The 27,240-nt window shown below is 42.6% G+C and overlaps 1 protein-coding gene and 1 long non-coding RNA gene across 3 annotated transcripts in view; one reads left to right on the top strand and one right to left on the bottom strand.

Annotated features, from left to right (window-relative positions):
- nbeab (neurobeachin b) overlaps positions 1-27,240 on the bottom strand; it is a 1,103,372-nt gene that overhangs the window by 54,693 nt on the left and 1,021,439 nt on the right. Inside the window, exons 49-53 of the mRNA XM_034168398.1 lie at positions 24,015-24,104; positions 12,264-12,456; positions 8,581-8,652; positions 8,255-8,410; positions 3,809-3,979 (exon numbers count right to left, since the gene is read on the bottom strand). Of these exons, the coding sequence (XP_034024289.1) occupies positions 3,809-3,979; positions 8,255-8,410; positions 8,581-8,652; positions 12,264-12,456; positions 24,015-24,104 (682 nt within the window). The remainder of the gene's footprint in view (positions 1-3,808; positions 3,980-8,254; positions 8,411-8,580; positions 8,653-12,263; positions 12,457-24,014; positions 24,105-27,240) is intronic.
- LOC117508606 overlaps positions 12,265-27,240 on the top strand; it is a 94,665-nt gene continuing 79,689 nt past the window's right edge. For both annotated transcript variants that reach the window (XR_004560144.1, XR_004560143.1), the window contains exon 1: positions 12,265-12,371. This is a non-coding gene — a long non-coding RNA (uncharacterized LOC117508606). The remainder of the gene's footprint in view (positions 12,372-27,240) is intronic.

Below are 27,240 nucleotides of genomic sequence, written 5' to 3'. Positions count from 1 at the left end.
GCTGTTTACAAACAGACAGACACACAAACAAACAAATAAACAGGGGCAAAAACATAACCTCCTCCAACTTTGTTGGTGGAGGTAATTAAAAGTTATGCACTTAATTCTTGTTTGATTTTTGTTTTGTAAATAAAGATGATTTTGTACAATCATTCTTCAAAGAAACTGTAAGCCCACATTGCCATTACATTCATGCCAATGATGAACGTGCATCAGGATCTGACCGCAGCTATATGTCTTTCAAATTATAATACGATTATAATAAATTATAATACTTTTGTGCACAGTCATTTTAAATAACTACAAACAAAACTGACAAGTTTATTTCTATCTGGAATGTGTGTTGGTCTTCAAGATGTTTCAACACGAATCCAAGTGACTTTTCAGTTTTTCTGTGTACAGTATATATTGAGTATTTTTGTGTGTGTGAGAGTGTCCATATAATAAAAGGGAAGTGGCTTCTGTGTGTTTGTGTATCAGGAGCATTAACTGAAATCCAGAAACAGCTGACCTTCGTCCTTTGGCATACTTATGTATTTTGTCATGAGGATTCGAGTGGTGAAAATAGCAAGGTGATCGAACCAATATTTTGTAAGAAATCAGTCATTTTTGAAACCAAAAGGCCTGTTTGTGTCGAACTTCCACAATAAGCGCCTGTATTTTAAAATAATAGCCTGTGAGGTTGCTGCAGACCTGACAGAATTCATCAGACCATCCTCTAACATCCTAGAAACCAGATTCAAATCTGGACATTTTCTGTGTGCTTGTGAGCCCAATCCCAGAATTAACATGTTCACACTCCGGAAAAACTAGCAGAATTCTGTCTCAACAGTGTCTCACACAGGAAAGAAAACAAAAAAGAGAAATTTTAACTAATGTGAACACTGTCACAGTGTATACATAAAACTTCAGTTTTTGTAATTTCTTTTCATATAACGCCTGAGTAGATCCTTGTCATTTGATTGGTGATTTGTACGTCACATGATATTCATCATTCGTCTCATTTGCCATTGTGCTCCATTTATAGAGCAATTTTGGTTCCATTTAGTGTGCAAATTTGGTTCCATATGTTTTGTACCATTGCACGCTGCGACCACTATGTGCGCGCACAGTAGCAGTAATTGTGCTTAGCAGGTTATTGACGCTACTCATTCTTCTAACACAAAAGAAAAAACATCCACTATGCCGTAAGCAGTCTGGAGGCATTTGCGATATTTGCTGGGACATATCTAGCTAAAGGAGAACTGCTGTCGGATGAAGAGCTCAACAAATTTTTGTCGCCAATTTTTGCTGGACTGAGAAAAGCAGACAGCACTCGAGTACACGAAGAAGTCAGTGCGTGGCATCAATTATGGATGACATCGTCAGGATTGTTTTTGTACTATCTGACTGTTTTTGCAAGTTGACTGAAAACAATTTTGGATTGGCTTCCTATTTAAAATTCATACTGGACTCTGCCGAGTTGAATGGAACATTTCATCTTTCACCCCAAGAAATATTCTTACCATTGCACTCGTAAACATTCATTATTATATTGTACTGGTTAAGCAACTTCAGAAAAGCTTATTCATGACAAAAATTCATTTTAGAAAACTGAAAACAGATTAAACCTTCAATAAAGACTTTCATAAAAGCCAAGACGTTTTCTATGTCAATACTTAAAAAAATGTAGCGTAACTGTAAACAGATTTTCCCCAAATAGCAGCTGTCCTCCGTATATAGTAAAATGACCACATCTACAACTTGTGGCTCCCCACAGGTCAATGTCCTAGTTTTGTATAATGTTATTTATGTTTTAAAGTTTTAGAATATAATGTATAATGTGTGTAATATGACATGGCACTGTTTTTTACTAGTTCTAAATATCTGTACCATTCAAAAATGTATAACTATAATCTAACTTCAATGTATGTTTTACATTATATATATAAAATACAACATTTACATTTCATATGTTTTAAAAGGAAAGCTAAAACAACAGCACAAATGAGTTTATCATCTTTTGTGATGTAATATGTAATTTAACATACAGTATAATTGTCATTTTTTTGGTACTGTGTGCATATATCTATATATACACACACAGTACCAATAAAAAGCCCAGTACCGTAACAGTATCAGTAAAAAAAAAAAAGTCAGAGTTTTGACTGGTAGTATATAGGAAATGACAATTACATGTAAGTTACAGGATGGTGGATGCGACACTGACTCAACAGGTGCACTCTTGACACGCACTGTTTCTTACAGATGCTGCATGTGGTTGCTGTAGGAAGCTTCTGCCGGTCAGGGTCTTGCTCTCTCTCCTTCCTCTTTCTCCTCTTATCTGTCATTCGTCCATATTTTTTGAAAGACTTCCACTCCCGTGTGAATCATTGCTAACCAGCTGGCTCGGTCCCTTGCTTGTTCTTCCTAGGTCTTCCAGTCAGTGGAGCAGCTCTTGAGGTTGTGGTATACATTCTGGTATCTCTATATTTGTAAGAACTATCATAGACATAATTCATTCCATAGCTCCTAACCCTCTGAACAACTGCATTTTATGTAAAATGTGAGAAACAATCAAAAGCCACTTGGCACAAAACAGATATTTGATTGACACAGGGTGTACAGCCAGTACATTCTGAGTGCCAGTCCCAAGCCCAGAAACATGCCAATGTAAATGCAGCAAAATATCAAGCAATGCACAGTGCAGGTGTGTGAGAGGCAGAAGAGAAGAGAAGAGAAGAGAAAAAGAGAAGAGAAGATGAGATGGAAGTAATCTCATCTTAGTCTGTGCCTGCCATTTGGAGAACCTGTAACACATCTGTAAATTATTAATTACTTAGTGGGAACACTGCTGTCACTTTTTTACCCACCCTGCCGCACTCGCAAAACATTTTCACATATTTATAGAAAACTGCCATCAGAATACAGGCCTTTATAATCTTAGAATATGAACTCATGCATTCTGAGCAAGTAACAAATAGATAAATATTGTTTGTTAACAGAGTCGGGTGTTGAGAGTCACCACCGGGGGCACATGAAACCCATGGGGTGAAGTTTTAGAATGATGTTTGTTCATGCATCTCTCACCACAGCCAACAAACAAACTCTGTGAACCAAAATAACAAATGAATTTTGCAGACACGATAATGTGTATTGATATGAACGATAACTACAGCAATACTGCCTCTCCATTCCTGAACATGATGTATGCAGCTTTCCTATCTTTATGCTTTAAAGATGCGTTGTAAGCGTTAGCAGTATGAATATCAGGGGAATAGTGTTTTTTCCCTCCTGCAGTAACAAAAGTGCTATTGCCCCTTGCTAATTGGAAGCAACCAAACTGAAATTCTTAATTAACTGTCAGTGCTTCAGTGAAGTTAATTAGGGAACACGCAGCTAATCTGCAGCTCAGAGAATCTGAGACAATTGGAGACACAAGATCCTGTCTTCCTAAAATAAAAAAGTTTTACAATATGGAAATGACTCTCATAGATTGTTTGAATATAGTCTGTGAGGATGAGCAGCAGAAATCACACACTGGGATCAAGCAATTTCAGAAGCGGAAAGCAACAAACGGCAATAGGTCCTAAAATAATATATCACGCATACAGTATAAATTAATTATGCTCATGCTTTTTAAAACATCAATTATCTTACTAAATTTTGTAATATTGCAATAATCTTTGCTTGACTTCGCGAGCGAAGATCTGTTAGAGGTGTTGTCCACATCTGGCGCAATAATACACTTAATAATATTGCCCTTTTTTGTTAATTTATTGGTATCAGGTTGCGAATGTATAGTTATATGGTTTAGGTATATACTCACTGTTATTGGGGTTATCACCAATAATATGGTGCCGTCCACTCCAGTACCATAGCAGCAAGGTGGCGTCACGGGAACCAGACACGATGTAGCAGTCTCCTCCAATGTAAGACTCTGACCTGGCCAAACATGTTACCACGTCCCAGTGGCCAAAAACTATCTGGGCCAGTTTGCCTAAAACATACATGTACATTTCGTCAGTGGGAATAGTAAATAACAGTCAGAAAATCTAAAAATGAGACATAATGAAACCACACACTGCAAGTCAACACTCAGACATTTTTCTGTGTCCCAGTTTGGAAACTGAATAACAGCCATACCTCCCTTGTCAAAACAACAAGCCAGTCTTTATGAACGTCAGTAATATTAAAAGAATGGCAGAGGAACATTTTGAATGAATGTACTATAAAAAGAATATTATTAAACGTTTAGCCTTTTTTCTTAACTTCCATGACATGTCTACAAGACATTTCAGGGACAGATTCAAAAATGTACACTAGTCTGTTTGCCCTTTTTGACCATTTTATTACAAATATCAGAGATAATATGATTTGCTGTGCCGTTAACTGTACAAACCAACAAAGATGTCACGGCTGCAGTTCAGCTCAGCTCCGCTGAGTGAAATTTTAGTATTATAGAATTTTTTTGTTAGCACCATCAGCACAAGGTTTGCACTCATTTGTAGGTAACTTGGTGACACTGGGTGCACTGATGGTGCAATGATTACTAAGGCAATATGCTGGTCATACATTTTAATACCTGCACCCAAGGCACCAGTTATGAAAACACCACAAAAATATGCATTGATCAAATACCAGAACTAAAGTTAGTCTGCTAACCATAGCTTTGCATGTTTGGGATTACCGTTTCAAGTTCAACTTGTGGTGTTCTTTCACTTTACCCAGTCACATTTTCCTGTCTGTTTGGGGGTTTGAACCTGTGACCCTCTTGTCACAAGGCCACTTCTAAAAGCTTTAGGCCACTGCCTCTACTTCACCGTGTGACATTAAAAATGGTCCCACCGAAAACCTGACTCTTGATAGGCTTGTATAATGGCATGTAAGTCCTATGAGACCCATTGGTGCTGGTACTTATCTCTGGATTCTGTAGAATCTAGCAGATGAGGATTTACCTGGAGAGCCCAGGGGTACATGCTGAGGCAAAAACCTGCAGCAGACTTTGAGAGGTTTTTTTTTTTTTTTTTTGGTAGGCTGGAGTCTTAGCTGCAGGTATCAAGACATGTTTCATCAAGATTGCCAAGCTTTTCCCAGAAAAACTTAAAGAGATTGTCATGGATGAATTTACAAACTAGAAGCACTCAGAGAGTGCAAACCTCCGCCAAGGCCATAGGGTCACTGACCCTAAAGAGATTTCCTCCTTGACACAGTGATCTATTCAACAATTCAGTGTTACAACCAAAACTATGATACATACACTTTTCTTTCCTGTATATTTGACATCCTTGACCATAAAAACATACCACTAGAACTTGGAATCACTTTTATGTCTTTATTAGTTCAAACGTTATTGTATAAAAATGATTTTTCAGTAATGGCGGTTTTCTTCTGGATCTAGCTCCATAGCATTTGAAGCTACATCAAATCTGATGACACCTTACATAATCAGTACAGATTCAGCTACAATTTGGTGTTAGTTGTGCATCTCTAGCTTCATTTGTGACCTCACACTGACACATTTTCTATTTTCCCTATATTTTTGCATATGCTGGATCACCAGATCTGGAATCCGGATCCGATCATCACTAGACGTTGTTGTTTGATAGAACATTTGACTATGTTACACCCTAATTTTTTCAAGCCTTTCTGCCTTGTTTTGGTGGAGTTAGAAATAAGAATGACAAAATTCCCCCTATCCCGCAATGGTGAAGAATCCTTTAAAAAATTCCTGGATCCGGATCGTGATCCGGATCACCACTAAAATTTAATCACTTGTTCCTCTTGTCATTTCCAACCACTCCACAAAATTTAATCAAAATCTGTTCAAAATGATTTGAGTTATCCTGCTGACAAAGAGACAAACAAACAAACATACTCGACCGAAAACATAACCTCCTTGGCGGAGGTAATTATGAGCAGGCTAATAAATAATAAAGGCTGGTGTATTATGTTGAACTGCAAATCATATGTATGATGTAACTAGCTACCTGTCCTTGTCTAGATGAAGTAATAAACGCTACCAAGCAGTGGGATATATTTTGTGCCACTTTTTTATTAACTAAGTAATGTTATTAATGATAGTGGTGGCTTGTTAACCTATCTAAACTGACAGTGGGAGGTAACGAGCTTACAGTTCACATGAGCTTCATGCATCATTCAGCACACATCATGTTTCATTGGTCTGAATGTTTGTAAATCCATACAACTGTGTTCAGATGCAGGTTGGTCTGCATCTATTGGTAACAACCCTTGGAAATCAAAAATTGACACAGATTTCAGAATAATTATCAGTCTGGGTACAGCATGCTAAGGTGCTGTAGTTCAGAGCTAAAAGTCTATGGATGAATTAGGGTGTCAGGGTAGACAAGCTGAAACATAAGGGGGTGGGAGAAGTTACATGCAAAAAGATTTCCATTACTTTGAGAAAGGTACCATAATAATGGAAATGTTTGCTGTTGGGGCTGCGATAGACTCCACATCATCTGCCATACCCGACAGTGTGCAGCAATAGGTATCCACGAAGATGAGCAGCCATGTGACAGGGAAGCCAAGGAGGGACAGTGTGTCCATGACAAGCCAATGGGACAGAGTGAGTAGCTTTGTGGTTAATCAGGACTAGCAAGGAGGCAGTGTTTGTGTCTGTGCCATGCTAATGATGCCATGACAATGAGTAGAGCTGCATGATTCAGATCAATTAACTAATAAAAAACACATTGCAGTTTGCTTTGGACCCTGGAAATGAGACTGCCATCTACTGGACTGAGGAAAGACAACAAAGAGCTTGTAAAGCCTCATTTGGCCAACACTACAGACATGTCCCTTGCAGCTAGTTAAAAATAAATAAAGGTGAAGTTGCTTATCAAGACACAAAGTAAGTGACATTGTTTGAATTAAGTCAAATGATTCCCCTTAGAAAGCACCAGATAATTCATTGATACTAAAAAGAAGACCAACAAGTTTTTGAAAATAAATATAAGATTATTATATTTGCTCAAATCTGCAGTTTTTGAAGTGTAGGAAAAAAAACTGAAAGTTGCTACATCACATAGCAACACCAGTCGAGGAGGTAGCGCAGGATAAGGACTTGGGACTTACCCACACGTAAACCTGGAGATGATTCCTGGTTATGCTATCTGTGCCCTTGGACACTTCATCTCCATTGTCCAAGTCCACACAACTGTAAATATGTACTGGCTTTGGCTGAGGAAGTACCCTGCATCAGACTGGCGTCCCACCCGGGGGGGGGGGGGGGGGGGGGGGTGTAGACTCTCATCTACTTCAGGCTATGGAATCCAGGGATAAGCACCAGCACCAATGGACCCCAGGTTCTATAGGACTTATAGCCTTTGAGAGGAAGAGGGTCAAGTATGAGGAGTTGGCAAATGAATGCCGAAGCAGGGGAAGGAGGACTCGATGCAACCCCACTGAGGTAGGCTGCAGAGGATTCGTTGGCCAGTCACTCATCAGAGCACTCAAGATGCTGGGAGTGAAAGGACTGCATTGCAGAAGAGCCATCAAAAATATTTCTGACGCAGCAGAAAAGGCGTCAAGATGGCTGTGGATCAAACGGGGTGATCCGTGGACCATTAAGCTACTCAGACACAAGCCGGAGCCTGATCACCCCCGGCTGGGTCGCCTGGGGGAGGGTGTATGATTTTGAGAGACCTGAAACACCTGATGACCCCAGGGTACATCACTGAAGATGTGTCTGAGTTGCACCAAAAGTGTTTGTGAAAACCACAGAATGGAGCAATAGCACAAATTTATGTTGTGTTGCAAAATAAATAATGCTAATATTCACTTCACAATGCTTTTGATCATTAACCTGAGGTATCTAGCCTTAGCCCAGCTTTGATCAAAGGTTTGTCTTCTGAATCCCATGACTGTCATTTCACAGGTGCACTTTGTCCAGATCAAGCAGGTGCTCCGGATGTGGTGGACAAAAACGTATTTTCAGACCGGAGTGGTCCACCAAAGTGGACTAAGGAGTGGAAACTGAAATGTATCTTCATTTAAATGAAAAACAACTGTGGGGTTTTGGTCTAATAGTTTTACTGATGTGCTAAAGCAGCCATTTAGTTCCACTTTATAAATTATGATTTGTTCCAACTGAATTCTGAGCAATAAAGCAAAAGACATTCATTCTGAAGTTGTCTGAATGAGTATTAGCCTCCTGTTTTTCCATGACACAGTTTTATTTCCCGCCTTGCGCTCAGCCCTCCACACATGGGTGCACACTTCAGTAGAAAACAGAGTTTACGCTGTAACCTACCTGTCTCGGAGGAGTACACACGAAAGCTCTTGTCCCAGAAGCCACACACAAGGATGTAGCGGTTGTCAGCTGTCACCACGAAACAGTGTGTGGTGATTTGGATGCTCTGGTCCACTAGGTCTGTGATCTGACGCTTGTTGCTCGCAGTGTTGTTGGCTGAGAAAAAAAAAGAAAAAGAAAAACGGAGAAAGAAGAAACAAAAAGCAAACAGAGAACACACGTCAACGCTAGTGGTGCTACAAGCATTCCTTCTCAGTTCCTTCTGAATGTTCTGACATTGAATCTATACTTTATTATGTAGTTTCTCAACAATGAGACCAGCTCACCAATTAGAGAGTCCATCTCTATGGGCAGGTGATGGGCCTGCTCCAGGGAGTAGCCCGGTGCTCCTCGGAGACCTGGGATCAGACACGGATATATGAGGAAGTGAATCCTTCAAGGCACACGCATATTCTTCTTGCAGAGCCTAAATTAATTCATAATCACTTCCAGAGGATGAAAGTACCGGAGGTTGATCACAAACATTTCCATCTGTCTCACTGGACTACTTTTTTTTTTTCCACTGTCACAACCAATGGAGACATTTTATCCGCAAGAACAAATCTGGAGCCAGTTTTGAAACGGAGCAATATGCTGGAAAATACGGAGGCCCTTATTATCACCAGCACTCTGAAAAGCCAAACCACATTTTTTTTTCTTCCTCCGACAGGATGGTGAGGGTGCTGCAGCTGTGCTCATTAGCATGGGAGCAGCCACACACTCCCAGACTCTTTGGTCCGGAGCTTGGTGCGCTGGTGCACTGACAGATGGGTACGTGTGAGGAGAATGTGGTGCAGTCATGGCCTAATTTCCCAGTGACCATTGCTTTGGCCCTCTGACCCTGAGGTGAGGCTGCTTGTCAGGGAGGGGCTCTGTGGGTAATGTTGTTCACACATGTCTGGAGGAACATGTGGAAACACTCACGCTCAGCTTACCTGGGTGATGCTTGCCTTTCATACACCCAACTGGCTGTAGCTCCATGAGATATTGTTTGTGACGGTGATGAAGTGAATTTACAGGCCCTTTGCTGTTGTAGATGTCATAGAACAATGCAAAGATTTTTTTATAGAACTATATATGTGTTTGGCCTTGCAGCAGACTGGTGGCCTGTCCAGCATCTTTCTGAATGGCCACTGGGTAGGTTCCCCCCACCCCCATAACCTTTAATTGGAATAGTGCGTTTAAAAAAATGAATGAACGAATGAATGTGTTTCAACATAAGTATTCACCCCCCTTGTCCTTTTATAACCATTTAGGGCCTCAGTTATGAAAGGTTTGTGTGTGGAAAACCATGTGCAAACCACTTTGTGCACCTGCAAATGATTGTGCATGTTGATCGACTAACAACACGCACAGGGTTGCGTCTTTCAAATGCGCAAAATAGTGTGTGTTGTCTATTTAACATGTTTGCCTTCATATATATGCAGTTTGGTTTTGTCAACCCAAGTGCTCTTTGTGGAAGGGAAACATGCAAATAGATGAATTTGGCACAGGCAATGAGATGTATCAAGGTCAACATGAGATGTAGTCTGTATTTTGCACATTTGAAATCAGGATATTATGAGATTATAGTCATGTATAAATCTGATTCAGTGTCGTTCCCTGTGAGCTGTTTGAGGTATGCATTTTTTCATTTCACTGTATAATCTTATTTAACACAGAAAACACTACAATTAAACAATTTGTAGTGGCCATGCATGGACGCTCACAGCAGTCAGCACATGTCAGCACCAAGAAGAGCAACAATTACAACACACAAATATGCTTTTCAGTCTATATCATCATGTCCTCTCCGATTAATATTAATGTGAAGAGAAAAACACTATGCTAGCGCGTTGCCCGTGGGGATCCACAGGATCAAGATTGGGTAGTGTTTATAAAATAGGTAGCTGACATTTTTCAAGGGTGGTAATAAATTATGCATCCATCCATCAATCCATCCATTTTCTTCCGCTATATCCAGAGTCGGGTCGCGGGGGCAGCAGCTCAAGCAAAGCCGCCCAGACCTCCCGATCCACACACACCTCCCCCAGCTCCTCCGGGGGAACCCCAAGGTGTTCCCAAGCCAGCCGAGAGACGTAGTCCCTCCAGCGTGTCCTGGGTCTTCCCCGGGGCCTCCTCCCGATGGGACATGCCCAGAACACCTCTCCAGCGAGGCGTCCAGGGGGCATCCAGAAAAGATGCCCAAGCCACCTCAACTGGCTCCTTTCGACGTGGAGGAGCAGTGGCTCAACTCCAAGCTCCTCCCGAGTGACCGAGCTCCTCACCCTATCTCTAAGGGAGCGCCCAGCCACCCTGCTGAGGAAACTAATCTCGGCCGCTTGTACTCGCGATCTCGTTCTTTCGGTCATGAGCCAAATCTCATTACCATAGGTGAGGATCGGAACATAGATCGATCAGTAAATCGAGAGCTTTGTCCCCCTACTCAGCTCTCTCTTCACCACGACAGTCCGATACAGCAACCTCATCACTGCAGATGCTGCACCGATCCATCTATCGATCTCACGCTCCATCCATCCCTCACTCGTGAACAAGACCCCAAGATACTTAAACTCCTCCACTTGAGGCAAGGACACTCTACTGACCTGAAGAGGGCAAAGCACCTTTTTCCGGTCGAGAACCATGGCCTCGGATTTGGAGCTGCTGATTTTCATCCCGGACGCTTCACACTCAGCTGCAAACTGCCCCAGTGCACGCTGAAGGTCCTGATTTGACAAAGCCAACAGAACCACATCATCCGCAAACAGCAGAGACGAGATTCTGTGGTTCCCAAACCAGACCCCCTCTACACCCTGGCTGCGCCTAGAAATTCTGTCTATAAAGATAATGAACAGAACCGGTGACAAAGGGCAGCCCTGGTGGAGGCCAACGTGCACTGGAAACAGGTTTGACTTACTACTGGCAATGCGAACCAAGCTCCTGCTGTGGTCGTACAGGGACCGGATAGCCCTTAACAATAAAAAAGTATGCAAAGTTTCTACAATGAGTTGGAATGGTGTGTGAGTCCAGAATGTTTTTAGAACTTTAGAGCTTAGACATCAACAGTTTTTAGAAGAAGAACACAATCCTTTTATTTCCTGTTAATTATGTAATTCTTTAATGTTAATTCACTGTTTTAATGTATTTATAAATTGTTCAGGTTGTTGTTGTTGTCACATACATAGTATTGTTATTATTATTATTATTATTACTTCTGTTTTGTCATATGGTTTTTAAATGGACCAGAATGTGTATTTACAAGTATATTATGTACTTACATTAAACTCACTAAATAAAAGCACGCATGCATGCTTTTAATATATAAATTATTTACCGCCCCTTACTGGAATGGCGTGTGACTCCAGAATGTAATATCAATGTCCACTGTTCAGTGTTGTATCCGTAGTTTCTCACAAAAGTATTAGTCCTGTCCACATTCCGTTTTAGCTGTGTTTGTCGTTGACACAAAATACATAAGTATACCAAATGGCAAATGTCAGGTCTCCCTGGTTTGTCCATGATCAAAGTTATATGCACGCATGCATACACACACACATGTAGCGCATTTTGTCTTTTCTGCCTTCTGCAGCAAGCAGATGCTTTTAATTTTACACACCCACAAACAGAGGTGGCAGAAGACATCAAAAGCACTACACTTTTCACACATGGTAACAGCAACATGACACTTAACTCACTCGTGGTAATGGCAACATGACACATAACTAAGTTGACTAAACCAATTGAACTTCAAAAACTTTATAAAACTTTTCAAGGCATGAGTGTGCCAAAAGTGTGCTAAAAGCCTTTGCAAAATATTGCACATCAAAACTGGTTTGAGTTCCCAGATTTCCCATACTGTGCCATACACATTTGTCAGTGATTTTATTTAAGAGAACTCATCAGTGTTGTGGGATTTGTGCTTTGTCTAAAGCTAGGTGGCGTCTAAACGTGATGATTTCCATTTTTAAGGTGTAATGAAAGCTCCACCCACCAACTGTGTTGTGCCATCGATTGACAGCGAAGAGTCGGCTGCAGGTGACAGTGACCACAGCCGGTACGGTCAGATGGGGCAGAGTGTTGGCAGCCACGTGTGTTACCGGTGAGTTGGATGGAAACTTTAACACCATAATGACATCCTGCTGCATCTGGTCCTTGAACATGAGAGGACTCTGTGGAAGGAAACACTATTGAGTAGAAGAGAGAAAAGAAGGGATTGTGAAGAAGGACAGTGTGTGATGGAAGAAGAGAAGGAGCATTGCAGGGGACGGGAAGACGACATGTATGGAAACATGGGCAAAAAAGGGGAGACAGAATGGGAAGACGTAATTAGTGTGGATGCTGAAGGAAAAACTACATACAGACACAGAGGAGACAGCACATGGCCCCCTGCAGACAGTGGGACAAGGATGACACATTATGGACACTGTGATGGAGGAGGCTGTACATATGGGATGGTGTATATGTGATACACAATGCTGACTGTGGAATACACATTTTTGCAATGCTTCAGCTTTTCCCAACTTCAACACGAGGTGCAATTTGGCCCACATGTGAGCATTCGGGATTTCTTCCCCAAGAACACGTCGATATTCAGTGGGGACTGGAACTCACCACACATTCAGATACTGGACAAAGAAGTCATTTAAAAACTGCCACAGTATGGGGAATGCAATTTATAAATTCAGAAATGCTTCTTTTTAAAAAGACAAAACTTGAGGTTTTCATTTTCAAAATTATTTCTTAAAAAGGAATAACATGTACAAAATAATAAAAAAAAAAAAACCATATCTATATACATAAATGGCTACCTTTGTCTTTCTGTCTGTCCGGAATAGGCTCTAAAACTACAAAAGGTGAACTCCCCAAAGTTACATATTCTGAACGACCATGACATGGGCTACAACCTGGTACTATTTTCAAACAAAAAAATTAATATTAAGACAACAATATTAACAATAATCTCATACATACAGTTGAACCATATGTACCTCAGTGGCAGTTGTACTCCAGCACAAATCTCTCAGCTTTAATTGCTGGCCGTTGGCCCTATGCATATATGCAGGAGCTCAGTAGCCTGCCTACTGCTATAAACAGAGCCCAGACTCCTGGGATATCTGCTGCTGGCTAGCACACATAGCGTGGGTGTGCATGCCAGCTTGGTTGTATAACCAAGCAGATTCAAATATCCCCCTTGATATGAATGCATCCTTTCTCTGCACATGCTGCGCGTGGGTGCTACAAACCTGTTTGACTCTCCTTGAAAAGATTTGAACAACTCTACAAACTTTAGTGTTTTCAGACCTGTTTATAGTAAAAACAAATGTGAGTATTCTGTCATTTACTGACTAATCATATACTGAACATTTTGATTGTAAGAATATAAATACACAATTTAATACAAAGTAACTTTCTTCCATGTGCTTTGTTATCCCCATACTCCCCTCTACCAATATTACACCCATGACATTTGACACCATGTGTGAATGAGTAGATATGCCATCCTACTTAAAAATATTCCTTAAATCTGGTTTAAACATTATGGCAATATGCACCCTCAAATTGAGATTTTTTTGTACCTAATGGCCAATACTGCGTTATGTTTATCAACTTCAAAATAAATACAGAGTAAACTCTTCATAATGCTGTCCCCAGGAACAAGGATTTAGACCTGCAGATAAGGTGCCAGCTCAGAGATGTAGATGGGTTCTCCCCATGCCAGGCATTGGTGGCTGAGAAGGGGACATGAATTTTGATAAAACTTATACACAATCACTATGATATAATACTTATCAGAATACAGCCTATTCCTTCTTGGAATGAAGGTTTTCACTCTTAGCAGAGAGCTTTCAACCACAGGCTGTAAATTAAACTTTAAAAGTTTACTGGATAAACTATCAAGCTTTGTCTTTTCTTGCAATTTGTACATGTATTTCTAAACATTTGCACATTTTCTAAAAATAAAGGTGTAGAGTGTACATGATGTGTATCACTTGCCTAGCGTTGATCATAATGTATCAGGCAAACGCATGTTTTCTGTATCACAATGGCACTCTGCAGATCATTTGAAAAAGTGATGTAGTTCTAACTGCTGATGGGGCAGCATCCTTTCAATCAGCCAGTAAGCGGGCATAGAGCCTGTGTTCTCCAATGGCACGTTGTATATAGGCTGCTCATTATGATGTAACTATCAGAAATTAAATTTTGTTATTTATCAACTCTTCACAACCTGCTGTCCTGTTATAATAGTGCACTAGCTTTGGGGTTGATCTAATAGTTTTGGTATGTTGATGTTTCATGGCTCAAACTGTTTATAGTAGTCAAACCTCTTTTTTTTTACAACTGAAAAGATTGTTTGTTCTCGAAATATACCAATGAATGCATAACTTTAAGAAATATGCAAGGCAACATTTACACCATTTAAAGATGGAATGCCTCAAAGTGTGCAAAAAGAAACCACTACTTTTGCTGATAATGTGGCTGGCCTGAATATGGCAGAACCTGCGATCTTCCACAGTTAGTCAGATGCTCCAGAGTTGGTAACCCCAATCAGCTGTATATCCACTTTCCTGACAGAAGGACAAGGAACATTGTCTAACAAGAGGCTCTTCAGAACTATTGTGTTATATGGCTGGGGGGGCCTGGCTGCCGGTTTGTTTCTGTTTTTTGGTTTTCCTCCCAGGTGGCTTGCGTTTGGGACTGAGTGGCTGTGTTGCTGAGGCTGTCAGGACCTCACCCTGATCACCTGCGACTCGTCAGGACTCACAGCTGTGGTGCATCTGGATGGATTGGAACATGTTGGCATTTAAGACTGGAGTGCACAGTGTGTATTTGCCAGAGACTCGACCTTGTGACCAGACGGGTGAGATCGTCGTCTCGGGAGCCATCTCATCAGCAGCGGATGCTGAGAACGTCCAGGTTTGATGCACAGTCTGTGAAAGAGGAGGGGGTGAGGTCTCACGCTCGTCAGCACACTTCCTGAGGTACGTTAGATTTTGTGACTAACAGTTATACAGTCAGTAAATGTGGTGTCCCTCACACCTTATTGTATTGAGCTGTTTGTTAGTCATGTATCAGCTTCCACTGCAGTGGAGTTTTGTGAACTGGATGTTCCATGCCTGCAGGTTGGGAAGCTGATCAGTAATCAAGCCAGGAAGTGTTTGCTGTTTGTACACCTTTAAGTGTTCTGTGTGTAGAGTGTGGACTCACATAATGGTTCCTTCTTTCACAGACTCGGTTGTTGCGGCCACCTGGGGGGTGTCAGCGGGGTCCTTGGGTCCGAAACAGCTTCTGGCTCCGGACCGTTAGCGCTGCTGGGAGCGCACCACGCCAGGCCGCACCTTTTTGTTATTATATTATCACTGTTATGTATTAAATTCAGTTAGCCTTTGTACCGTGCTCTGCTTATTTCATACTGGGTCCTTCAAACGCTGGTCGGTTCTCCGAGCTGCGTCCGACACATAACAGTAGTCTCTGGCCAAACATCACGGACCCAGCGGTAGCAGAGACGGTAACGCGCCGGGAAGGCGGCAGCAGACGTTCAGTGGTTATCCGGATCAGTTGCGGGGCTCTCCGCCCGGAAGGTGCGTGTTTGAGACCCATTACTGGATACTGATTTGTGCTCTCTTGCAGCCGTGTTCCTGTGTTGTGCCTTATCCGTGGGTCGTGGTGGAGTGTGACTGGCGACGGCTTCGCGTCACACTCCGACCGGATAAGAGGTTTAAACGGGAGCTGCAAGAGTGCGTTTGTAATGGGTTCACGCGCACGGCGGAGCTCTGTTAGCACGGGTCGCTGGGCTTCCTGTGTTACAGTCGTAGCCCCGTTTCCCCGGACAAAGGTAACTACTGCGTCTGTTGTATCAGCTCCGGCGTTATTTAGTTGAGCACATTTTGGTTGTGTGTTGCACTCAGCTGCGCACATAAAGGCAGCTCGTTTGTTTTTTCTGTCGCCAAAGGGGTTTTTTCATTTTTTGCACTCTGGTTCCCCCTTGTGGTGACTGAATCACGTTACCGTCAAGCTCTTGAGTAGGAACAGGTGTGTTCCATTTGGTTGAGCTTGACGGTATAACTCACTGATTTGTTTTGTGTTAGTTCATTTTGTGTGGGTGTTTTTTGAGTTGGTTTTTGTGTGGGATTTTATTTTTTTGTTGTCCACTATTTGTCTGGGGTTGTGACCCTGCAGCCTGTCTGACAAAGAACAAAAAAACAAAAAAACAAAAAAAAGGACCCAAACAACTGTGTGTTGGTCTGTTTGTTTTTTCTTTTATTTCTTTTTGTTTCACATCCCCAGGGTTAGATGGAACGGTCCCCTGGGGGGTGATGGGGTGGTACTTGGGTTGTTTTTTCTCTTTGTTTTTTGTTATGCCCTCTCTTCTCCTCTGACTCCAGCCGGGTGTGCCGTAGTGTCGGCATTGCTGGAGGGGTGCAGTTAGGTTGTGCTGGGCGTTTCCCAGGTAGCCTCTGCACCCGGGAGGGGAGGGGGGGGGGGTTTGGGGTGTCTTTTTGTTTTCCCCCCCCAGTTTCCACCCTCAGGGTTTGACTGTGGTGTCCTCTGGGGGGGAAAGGGCGTTGGGTCCATCTAGCCGTGGACGGCCGGGGCTGGGTCCATTGGTCATGAGGGGAGGCGTCTCCTGGGGTTGACGAGTGGTCCTCTGGGAGGCGCTGGTAGTCCCCGTGGGTGACGTTGGATCCCAGAGGGACCTCGGCCGTGGTTATTACTCCTGGAGCTGGCGGGTGGCCCTCTGGGGGGTGTTGGTCCCTACGTGTCGTTTGGGGGGAGGAGGGGGGGTATTTTGGCGTTTTTGTTTGTGAGCTCAAGTTTGGGTTTTTCTTTTCTCCCCTTCCCTGGGGTTTGATGGAACGGTCCTCTGGGGGGGGGGGGGGGGGGGGGGGGGTGTTTTAGTATTTTTGTTTGTAGGCTTGGGTTTGGGTTGTGTTTCCTTTCTCCCCTTCCCTGGGGTTTGATGGGACGGTCCCCTGGGGAGGGGGGGGTGTTTTGGTTGTTTTGTTTTATGACTAATCACACATGTTTGGATAAAGGCTGACCGCACAGGTGTAAGAACTCCTGGCCACACCTGTGCTAAGAGACTGTCAGAAACAAGGGCAAAGATGCAGCCAGTTCAACCAGTCTGTTGGAGGATGAACGCAGACGCGGTTTCCAGCCATGGTCCCTGGAGGGGGGTGTTTCTCCTGGGCCAGGTGTGTGTGGTCGCCGGGAGGCTTCCCGTGAGGGTGGGGTACTGTTATATGGCTGGGGGGGCCTGGCTGCCGGTTTGTTTCTGTTTTTTGGTTTTCCTCCCAGGTGGCTTGCGTTTGGGACTGAGTGGCTGTGTTGCTGAGGCTGTCAGGACCTCACCCTGATCACCTGCGACTCGTCAGGACTCACAGCTGTGGTGCATCTGGATGGATTGGAACATGTTGGCATTTAAGACTGGAGTGCACAGTGTGTATTTGCCAGAGACTCGACCTTGTGACCAGACGGGTGAGATCGTCGTCTCGGGAGCCATCTCATCAGCAGCGGATGCTGAGAACGTCCAGGTTTGATGCACAGTCTGTGAAAGAGGAGGGGGTGAGGTCTCACGCTCGTCAGCACACTTCCTGAGGTACGTTAGATTTTGTGACTAACAGTTATACAGTCAGTAAATGTGGTGTCCCTCACACCTTATTGTATTGAGCTGTTTGTTAGTCATGTATCAGCTTCCACTGCAGTGGAGTTTTGTGAACTGGATGTTCCATGCCTGCAGGTTGGGAAGCTGATCAGTAATCAAGCCAGGAAGTGTTTGCTGTTTGTACACCTTTAAGTGTTCTGTGTGTAGAGTGTGGACTCACATAATGGTTCCTTCTTTCACAGACTCGGTTGTTGCGGCCACCTGGGGGGTGTCGGCGGGGTCCTTGGGTCCGAAACAGCTTCTGGCTCCGGACCGTTAGCGCTGCTGGGAGCGCACCACGCCAGGCCGCACCTTTTTGTTATTATATTATCACTGTTATGTATTAAATTCAGTTAGCCTTTGTACCGTGCTCTGCTTATTTCATACTGGGTCCTTCAAACGCTGGTCGGTTCTCCGAGCTGCGTCCGACACATAACATATTGGTCAGTAAAAGCTACATTTAAATATATATTCAACATCTCAAATCCAAAATTAACATTTGCTTAAAAGCCATTTTATTTCTGTAGCATTCTTATAAACTAGATTTGCAATGTATCAACAATTATAAAGGTCATAACATCAATTCTGATTAATGATTATGAGCATACTTGATCTGCAATATAAAGTCTGAAGAACTTCATTGTTGTTTCTTGCATGCAGCAAAATTCAGTTTTCTCTCTTGGTTTGGGGATTCCACCTATTGTGGGTTTTTAGTTCAAACCTTTGCCTATTCGGACTACATATATACTTATATCTACAATTATGACAAACTATAAACTTTGGAATATTTTGTAGATTATATCTTAAACAGGTTAACCTGGGCAACGCCGGGTACCCCAGCTAGTATATATATATATATATATATATATATATATATATATATATATATAGATAGATAGATAGATAGAATGCCTGAAGCAAAAGTGTGGGTAAGAATGATTACTACTGTGTTACATCATCTTTATAAACATTTGGGGCCATAACGTGATCTCATAGGCTGAATTGTTGATTTATTCAAATCTTCAGCTGTGTATCTGCATGAGGCTGCTGTCATATTTTGTGCTTCCAAATTCACATTTTTTCATAGCAGACAAGTGTGGACTGCAGTCAGCGCTGTCGAGCACTCGCACTGTATCACATGCACAATGCAATTCCGTCGTCTCAGGCTGAAATAAGCACGGACGTCCTTGAAAAAGTCTGTCTGGAATGCAGCACATTGCGCCAAATGTATCTTTGAGTGTGATAGTCTCTTCCCAGATGTGGAAGTTAACAATGACATCACATTACCACATTGTGACAGCCTGGCTTTGAACTTTAGGCTGTTAGCAATCTGGATGGACTTGTTTGGGCTGCAGAACTTGGTGTCTTACTTCCATAAGCAATCTGAAATGTTGATCTGCCAAGGCAACAACACACACAGTGCAACAACACAGCCAGTGCAACAACACACACAGTGCAACAACACAGCCAGTGCAACAACACACACAGTGCAACAACACACACAGTGCATCAACACAGCCAGTGCAACAACACAGCCAGTGCATCAACACACACAGTGCAACAACACACACAGTGCAACAACACAGCCAGTGCAACAACACAGCCAGTGCAACGACACACACAGTGCATCGACACAGCCAGTGCATCAACACACACAGTGCATCAACACACAGTGCAACAACACACACAGTGCATCAACACACACAGTGCATCAACACACACAGTGCAACAACACACACAGTGCATCAACACACACAGTGCATCAACACACACAGTGCAACAACACACACAGTGCATCAACACACACAGTGCAACAACACACACAGTGCATCAACACAGCCAGTGCATCAACACACACAGTGCAACAACACACAAAGTGCATCAACACACACAGTGCATCAACACACACAGTGCAACAACACAGCCAGTGCAACGACACACACAGTGCATCGACACAGCCAGTGCATCAACACACACAGTGCATCAACACACACAGTGCATCAACACACACAGTGCATCAACACACACAGTGCATCAACACACACAGTGCAACAACATACACAGTGCATCAGGTCGTTACAAAAGAGCGCGAGCGAAGAGACATTGATGGAGTATTTGGATGTTGTTGACATCTGACCTCTGCTGTGCATGTACCAGTCCTCTAAGCTGTAATAGTGGATGCAGCAATGCAAAGTATTGATTGACTGTTAAAATACTGCAGAGCCCATGTCGCAATGTCATTACAGAAAGATGTTTTTAATGCAGTGTCATCTGAAGATCAAAGGTCACAAGGATCCAGTAGTGTTTTTCACTCTTGCCCATTAAGTACAGATTTCGATTTGTTTTCCTTAATATTTTGAAATATTTTGTGAATTTTAGAGATAAAATGCATAAAAATCTATGCAGACTAAAGACTGTTGTCTGTTGAATATTTTGCTAGTATTTTTTAATTTGCATTTGTCAAGCCATTCTTGTTGATTAAACACTTGACCTTTCTTGGATGCTTTCAGGCAATAACTTTCTGGTATCAGGAGCCATACTCACTTCACAGGCTTTAGTGCTTAATTTAAATGTTTTAGTAAGATCTGATCTTTTTGCCATGATGGCCCATATTTGTGTTTGTGAGCTATATGTCTGTTCAATAAATAAATAAATAAATTTGCACATAACCATGAATAACAATAAAAAATGTAAATAATACAACAGTCAACAATGACAACAAGTCACAAAGGGGAGGTGATGGTCGAGTGGTTAAGCGTTGGGTTTCAAACCAGAGGATCCTCCGTTCAAAACCTAGCCAGACAGCAAAATCTCTAAGAGCCCTTGGGCAAGGTCTTTAATCCCCTAGTTGTTCCCGGTGTGTAGTGAATGCCTTGCATGGCAGCACCCTGACATCGGTGTGTGTGTGTCTATGTGAATGGATGAATGTGAGGCATAATTGTAAAGAGCTTTGAGCTTCTCATGCAGATGGAAAAGTGCTATATAAATTGCAGTCCATTTACAAAGCTAATCGGGCATACATACAATAAATTCTTTAAGTTGAAGTCAAATAAAGGTCATAAATTGACGAGAATGAGTAAGTTAGTCTGCATCAAGCTGAGCTCAATATGTCCTGCTGATGTTTCTCACCAACAAAATTGTACTCTGTGAGCTGCCAGATGGTTTTTATTGTGAAATAGATGCAGGAAGTGTGGAGTGTTACTTATATGAGCTTTACTATGAGACTGATGCATCCATTTTTTGTACCCACTTACTCCAGTTAAGGGTCACGGGGGGGGGCTGGAGCATGTCCCAGCAGTCATAGGACGTGAGGCAGTGTACACCCTGGGCAGGACGCCAGTCTGTCACAGGGCCACATAAACACATTCACACCCACCATCAATTTAAACCCAGCTAACACATAACGTTTTGGTAACGTTATATATTGGTTATATTCAGTGGTGGGCACAGTTCAGCTAATCCGATAGCAGATAATTATCGAAGCTAATGTTTTTGATATCAGATTAGCTTTTCAGATAAGTTTTAAAACCATCATCGAACCAATTATCTTCCAAGAAATTTCGTTCTGATAACTTTCAGTCCGATAACATTTTCTTTGCTGGTAAAGTTTAACTGTCAAAAACGTTTGTGAACTCTTAAATCAAACATTTTAGTTCATTTGTTGTGTTTCTAGCCATGGAGCAGACTGGCTGCTTGTCGCTTGCTGATGACATCATCATTAGGCGCAAAACGTGATTGGCCGGTCGACACAGGGAGCATTGTGGGTAGTGTAATTCAGGTTCACTTTGCACATTACAGTGGCTTGTCCACTTGACACAAAAACAAAGGAGACTAATTTTAACATTATTTTATTTTATTTCTTTGTGGCTGTAAGTTAATCGCCCAGACTCGGTGGGAGAGAGGAGGTCTCACGGCACAGCTGTATGTACAGAGGGAGGGACTTTTCTTCACATTTAGACATTGTTTTGGATTTAAAACATGGATTATTTATTCAGATGAATCCCACTGAAACTAACAGGTAAGAATTTATATTTACTAGGTGTATTTTACTCTGCCAATCAATGCATTAATGGACGTATTTCGGTTGTTTAAGCCACACGGTTCAAAGCATGCAAAAAAAGCAGCAGCTTTTACCTCGTAAATGACGGTGTATCTAATACCGAAATTAACTGTGACTTCTGTGTGTTACTGCTTTTGAAAGACGATCACAGTGTTTGGGGTTTTATTTTTTTATTTACTCATTTTTCATGTGTTCTTTGTGTTTGTGATCTTTGAATTTACCCAGAAGCCCCTGCAGCGCTTAAAGTGAAACTGGTTTATCAGAAGCCGACAGTGTAATCTAATGTGGCCGCATCCAAATCAATACTAATAGTTATCGTTTATGTGTAATAAAGACAATTTTTTAGTAGTTTATCGGTTTATCGTCATAAAAGATAACTTTTCAGTTATCTGATTAATGGTTATCGAAGATAACTTTTTGGTTAGCTGTGCCCACCACTGGTTATATTTAGGTTAAGGTTACCAGAAACATTTTTGGAACGTTATTACTTCCTTTTATATATTGACAAGTCATGTTTATAGTTGAGGGAAATTTAACAAAGTCTAGTTTCACCGTCTTTCTCCGTCCAAATTTCTTTCAATGACTAGACTATGACTTTAGGTAACATTACTGGACCATTCTGGGAACATTTAGATGAAACATATCTTTAGTTGACTTTATGTAACATTACCAGAATGTTCGGGGAACCAAAAAGAAACTGTCCTTCAAAACATTTCCAGAATGTTAGGCAAAATATTTGTGCTCACGCTACTATCAAATGTTCTGAAACCCCCCCAAAAAACATTCCTTTGAAACATTCGGAGCACTTTACAGCTAACGTTCTGATAACATTTGACAAATGTTCTTATAACATTTTAAGAATTGTATTTTGTTAGCTGGGAATTTTCCAGTTGACCTCACATACATGTTTTTGGATGTGGGAGTACGCCAGAGCACCTGAAGGAAACCCACGCAAACACAGGGAGAACATGCAAACTCCACACAGGAATGAATCCTAACCCAAATCTGATTCCCAGGTGGGAACTGGAATCACTACCTTCTTGTTGTGAGGCAACGGTACTGATCACCAAGCCAACGTGCTGCTGAGACTGATGCATGCAACACGCAAAGATGTAAATCGAAAATACGCATCAATCACCACGTGCCAATTAAACTAAAATCCGTCATGGAAATAAACATTATTTGCTTGTTCATTATATTTAGTGAAACAACAACAACAGCAAAAACCTGCTAACTGCCATGTAAGAAAAAAGATCAGATCAGGACGTCTTCAGTCTGTTAGGGTTAGGGTTACCAAACTTTGGGAGTGTGGTGCAGGCAATAATTTCAGACTGAGCTTTTTTTTAATAAAAAAAAATAATGAGCTTGCTGACTAAAATATGAATTATCTTGTTGCACTCCTTTTACTTTAAAAAGAGCATTGCACATTTTTTTTAATTCCTCATTGCATCCCAGCTTTTTGGGATTTATATTGATAGATGTGTGGCAGAAGGAAAACCAATGGATGATGTGATAGTAACCATTCGTTCCGAACTCCTGTCAGGTCTCATCTCACTCTTAATTTTGGAGATTTTACAACACAAACGCATGAAAACAATCATATCTGTTGTAAAAGTAGAAAATTGAACTAAATGGTGTCGGAGGAGTCAGCCTTGGAAAGGTTTTTCTCGGAAAAATAGACAGCGAGCCATGTGGGGATAATGAGGGCTCAGCTGGCTATTACATGGATTAGGCGGCAAAGAGCAGCTTACAGCAGAAAGGAAGGAGCTACAGGGCCAGCAGGGAGCGCTCTTCCCTTTACACCACATTGCTAACACAGCAGAGTTTCAGTGCTGTTACGTCGCGGGTCTGTGACCTACATGAGGTAAGACTTCTGAAATATTTATCTTATGCTGTAAAGGGCTGCTTCACAGGGGATATATAGAAATGACAATTCAGCGACACACCCACAAACACCATCCAGGCTCGCAGTGATGAGAACGCACGCCGCACTAGCAGACGTGCAAGGACATTTTTGCCGGCATGCTCATTGCTCTCACCAGGTGGATGGCGGAGCTGCGTGGAGGATGTGGCTCAATAAGCAACTGAGATGGCGTCTGTCCAAGGCTCTGGATGTGCGCCTCTGTGGCCTGCCGGGGAGAGAGGGAGAAAGAGAAAAAGAGAGAGAGAGAGAGAGAGGAGCGGCTGTCACAATCGATATGCATCAAAGTGATGGGTCAATGCGTTACTTGACAGTGCAAGCAAATCCTAACTCAGCCGTGCCTCTGAGGGAGGGGAGCAGAGGGAAAAAGAAAAGGGGTGCACGCCAAATCTGCCTGGGTGCACCCTCCCGCCTCTGGTGAACCCCCCCTCTACCCCCACCGCCTTCACCAGTCTGCAAAGTCATCCAAGTGTTAGTATGGAAGAGACAAGCCTTTTCCTATTAACATGCTTCAGTTAACCATTCCCATTTCCAGACGCAGAAGTCCCCATCGCACAAACGTTAACCCGGAGTGACATCCAGCGAGGACTGCAGCAGGCCGGCTCGCTTTTAGATGTTATTGTGCTTGAAACAAAGGGGGGGGGAGCAAGTGCATGCGCACATACATCAGACCCAACATTGCAGAAGAAGAAGGGGAAAAAAAGCACACACAGGGCAATTTGGATGACAGTACCTTGATGGAGAATTTATATTGTGCAAATGATATATTCTATATGTGTATATATATTTTATCAGAGTTGGAAAAAACGAAACAAATGCAGAGAGATCAAGCATTTATTACTATTATTAGAGCATAACTTCCAAATCCCTCCTTTGCTGCTGGTGAGAGAGGAAAAAAAAAAAAACAGTGAGCCTGAAAGTGGGGCAGTGATTGGTGCAAGTGATTGATGTGACTGGAGCCACTTCCACCATCAGAGGGGAGCTTGTAGACGTCCGTCAATGCCACTGCACACAATGCAACATACATCCTTCAGCCTTTCACCCGGCCCACTGACTGGCTGGGTGACGAGCCCTCATTTTCCTCCTCCTGTATGCACCGCTCACTATCAAAACCACCCACTGGGTGGCACATGCCACACTGGGAGATGTGGCACGGGAAGTTTAGAGGTGATGCTGAATTAGGACAGGCCACCTGCACGTCAAACAGCACCCCCTCCTGCCCCCCCCCCCTCCCCCCGTTACTTACCATCATGCACAGCACCATAAAAGGCACTGCCCACAATTGTACACCAATGCACTGCTGTGAAGGTTGCACGTGAGTCATCGTGCACATTTGGCAACCATTAAGCATAGTGTTTCTTTAGAACACAGTCTATCACATCTGAAGCAGCTGACATTATGGCCATTTAAGGTTAGGTTTAGGGTGAAGGTCAGCGTGTCTGGTCAAATAAAGAAATATGATACAAAGATCAGAGAGGGCCATGTGGAAAACATCACCATATTTCTGGTGATGACTCTATTACCAGAGGAACTGGACTGTAGCACGCTCCGTTTGGTTGTCTGAAGCCCAACAATGATTGTGATTCATCTGTGCTTGTGTGTGTGTGTTGGGTCATTGCAGAACACCTCTGGAACATGTTCTTCCACTGGATAATCAAAACATGCCAATAACTCTGAGGTGCTTCCAACACTAATCCTCTCAAAGGTATGTCAGAAACACACCTCTATCTCACACTGAGATTGAGAGCGCTTAACGGGCAGTTCATTAGTTTAAGTCACTTCAGGCTCTGCTTTTTGGCTGATAAGTGACACTTATTGCCATCTGGATGATCTCCCTTGCAGCATCACCTGCCTTGCTTGAGTAAGCACCAAACATCCATCATAACACACCGTGTGTGAGTGTGCGAGCACCTCGCAAACAGCTGCAGCGGTGAGTAGCTGGTTCTGCTCCGTGGAGAATGATCTGTAAGACATAACGCAGCAACTCTTATGTTGACCTGCGAGGTCAAACACTGAAGGGGAGCGTTGGCAATTACAAATATGCAGAAGCACCACCTTTCACCTTTCAGCAGCCAACTGCTTCCTTAAGCACCTTTAGGAGTATAAATACACACACAGCAAACTGTTCCTTTAATCTTAAACTATCTTAATTGGTTCTCATTCTTTACATGCCAGTGGAAATATGTTTAAGATTATATGGGTTTGTTTTAACCCTTAAGCTTCAACAAAGGATTGCCCTAAGGCTGTCTGATGAGTGACAGCTCCCCAGTTGGCATGCACGACTGCATGTGTGAGCAGGCATGGCCCCGCCCACACCTACACTAGGTGATGCAATTGAAGGGAGTTTGTTCTCATCAAGTTCGATTGCTTTAAACACTGGTGTCTCGTCACCATCAGCAGATCACAATTTCATTTTAAGGTACAGCACATCACGTGCTTCAAAGTCTTACTTTGTTGTCCCTGCAATGAAAGTCAAAAAATAGGTCGGGAGCAGCACTGGCAGCTGAGGAGGAACACTTCCACTGATGCATAATTTGTCTGCTTACTTCAGAGTGACACAGCTGGGTCTGAATCAAGGGGTTGCTGTCATGTTTTTCCATAAGAGAAGGCTGTCAGGATAAGCACCGCGGCGAAGGACTGCTGTTCTGGCAGGGTGCCCAGTGCAGCTGTCACCGTGCCCTCAACCAGAGGCCTGATGACATGTCAGAGGGTGTCATCATTTCCATCTAACACCAAGAGGGAAATTATCTCTCATGCCTTCTAATTTTTTTACTTTTCAACCGTCATAATTGTTGTGACTAATACCTGAGACGCACTTTTACCTGTCAGGCCTGAATGAATTAATATCCTGAAGCTTGAAGATATTTCTCCAAGTCACGGCAAAATGCTCATTGGGCACTTATGCATAGTCTCTCTCTCTCTCTCTCTCTCTCTCTCTCTCTCTCTCTCTCTCTCTCTCTCTCTCTCTCTCTCTCTCTCTCTCTCTCTCTCACACACACACACACACTTAAAAAAACTGCAAAATAATCCTACATCAAATTATGTATAGATTGACCAAAACACAGGCTGTCATTAAGGTGAATAATTCTCTAAACATCTCAACCTCTGTGTCACTGTGCCATCTACATTTTGTTAAATTTTACAGAAAAGGGTGAAATTACAGTTGTCTTAAGAATTACTGGCACCCAGTCATGATGGAGTGGCAAATAGAAGGACTTTCTTAAAAATAAAACATTGCATTTCAACTACAATTTGCCAGAACATACATGGGAGACTGAAGCCTAGATTTAAATCGGTTTTCTTGTGAAAAAACCCATCCTTGTCCCACTGCAACATGACGCTGT

The sequence above is a fragment of the Thalassophryne amazonica genome, chromosome 4 (assembly GCF_902500255.1).
Source record: "Thalassophryne amazonica chromosome 4, fThaAma1.1, whole genome shotgun sequence".
In the NCBI taxonomy this organism is placed as follows: Eukaryota; Metazoa; Chordata; class Actinopteri; order Batrachoidiformes; family Batrachoididae; genus Thalassophryne; species Thalassophryne amazonica.
This window is presented reverse-complemented; position numbering and strand designations above follow the sequence as displayed.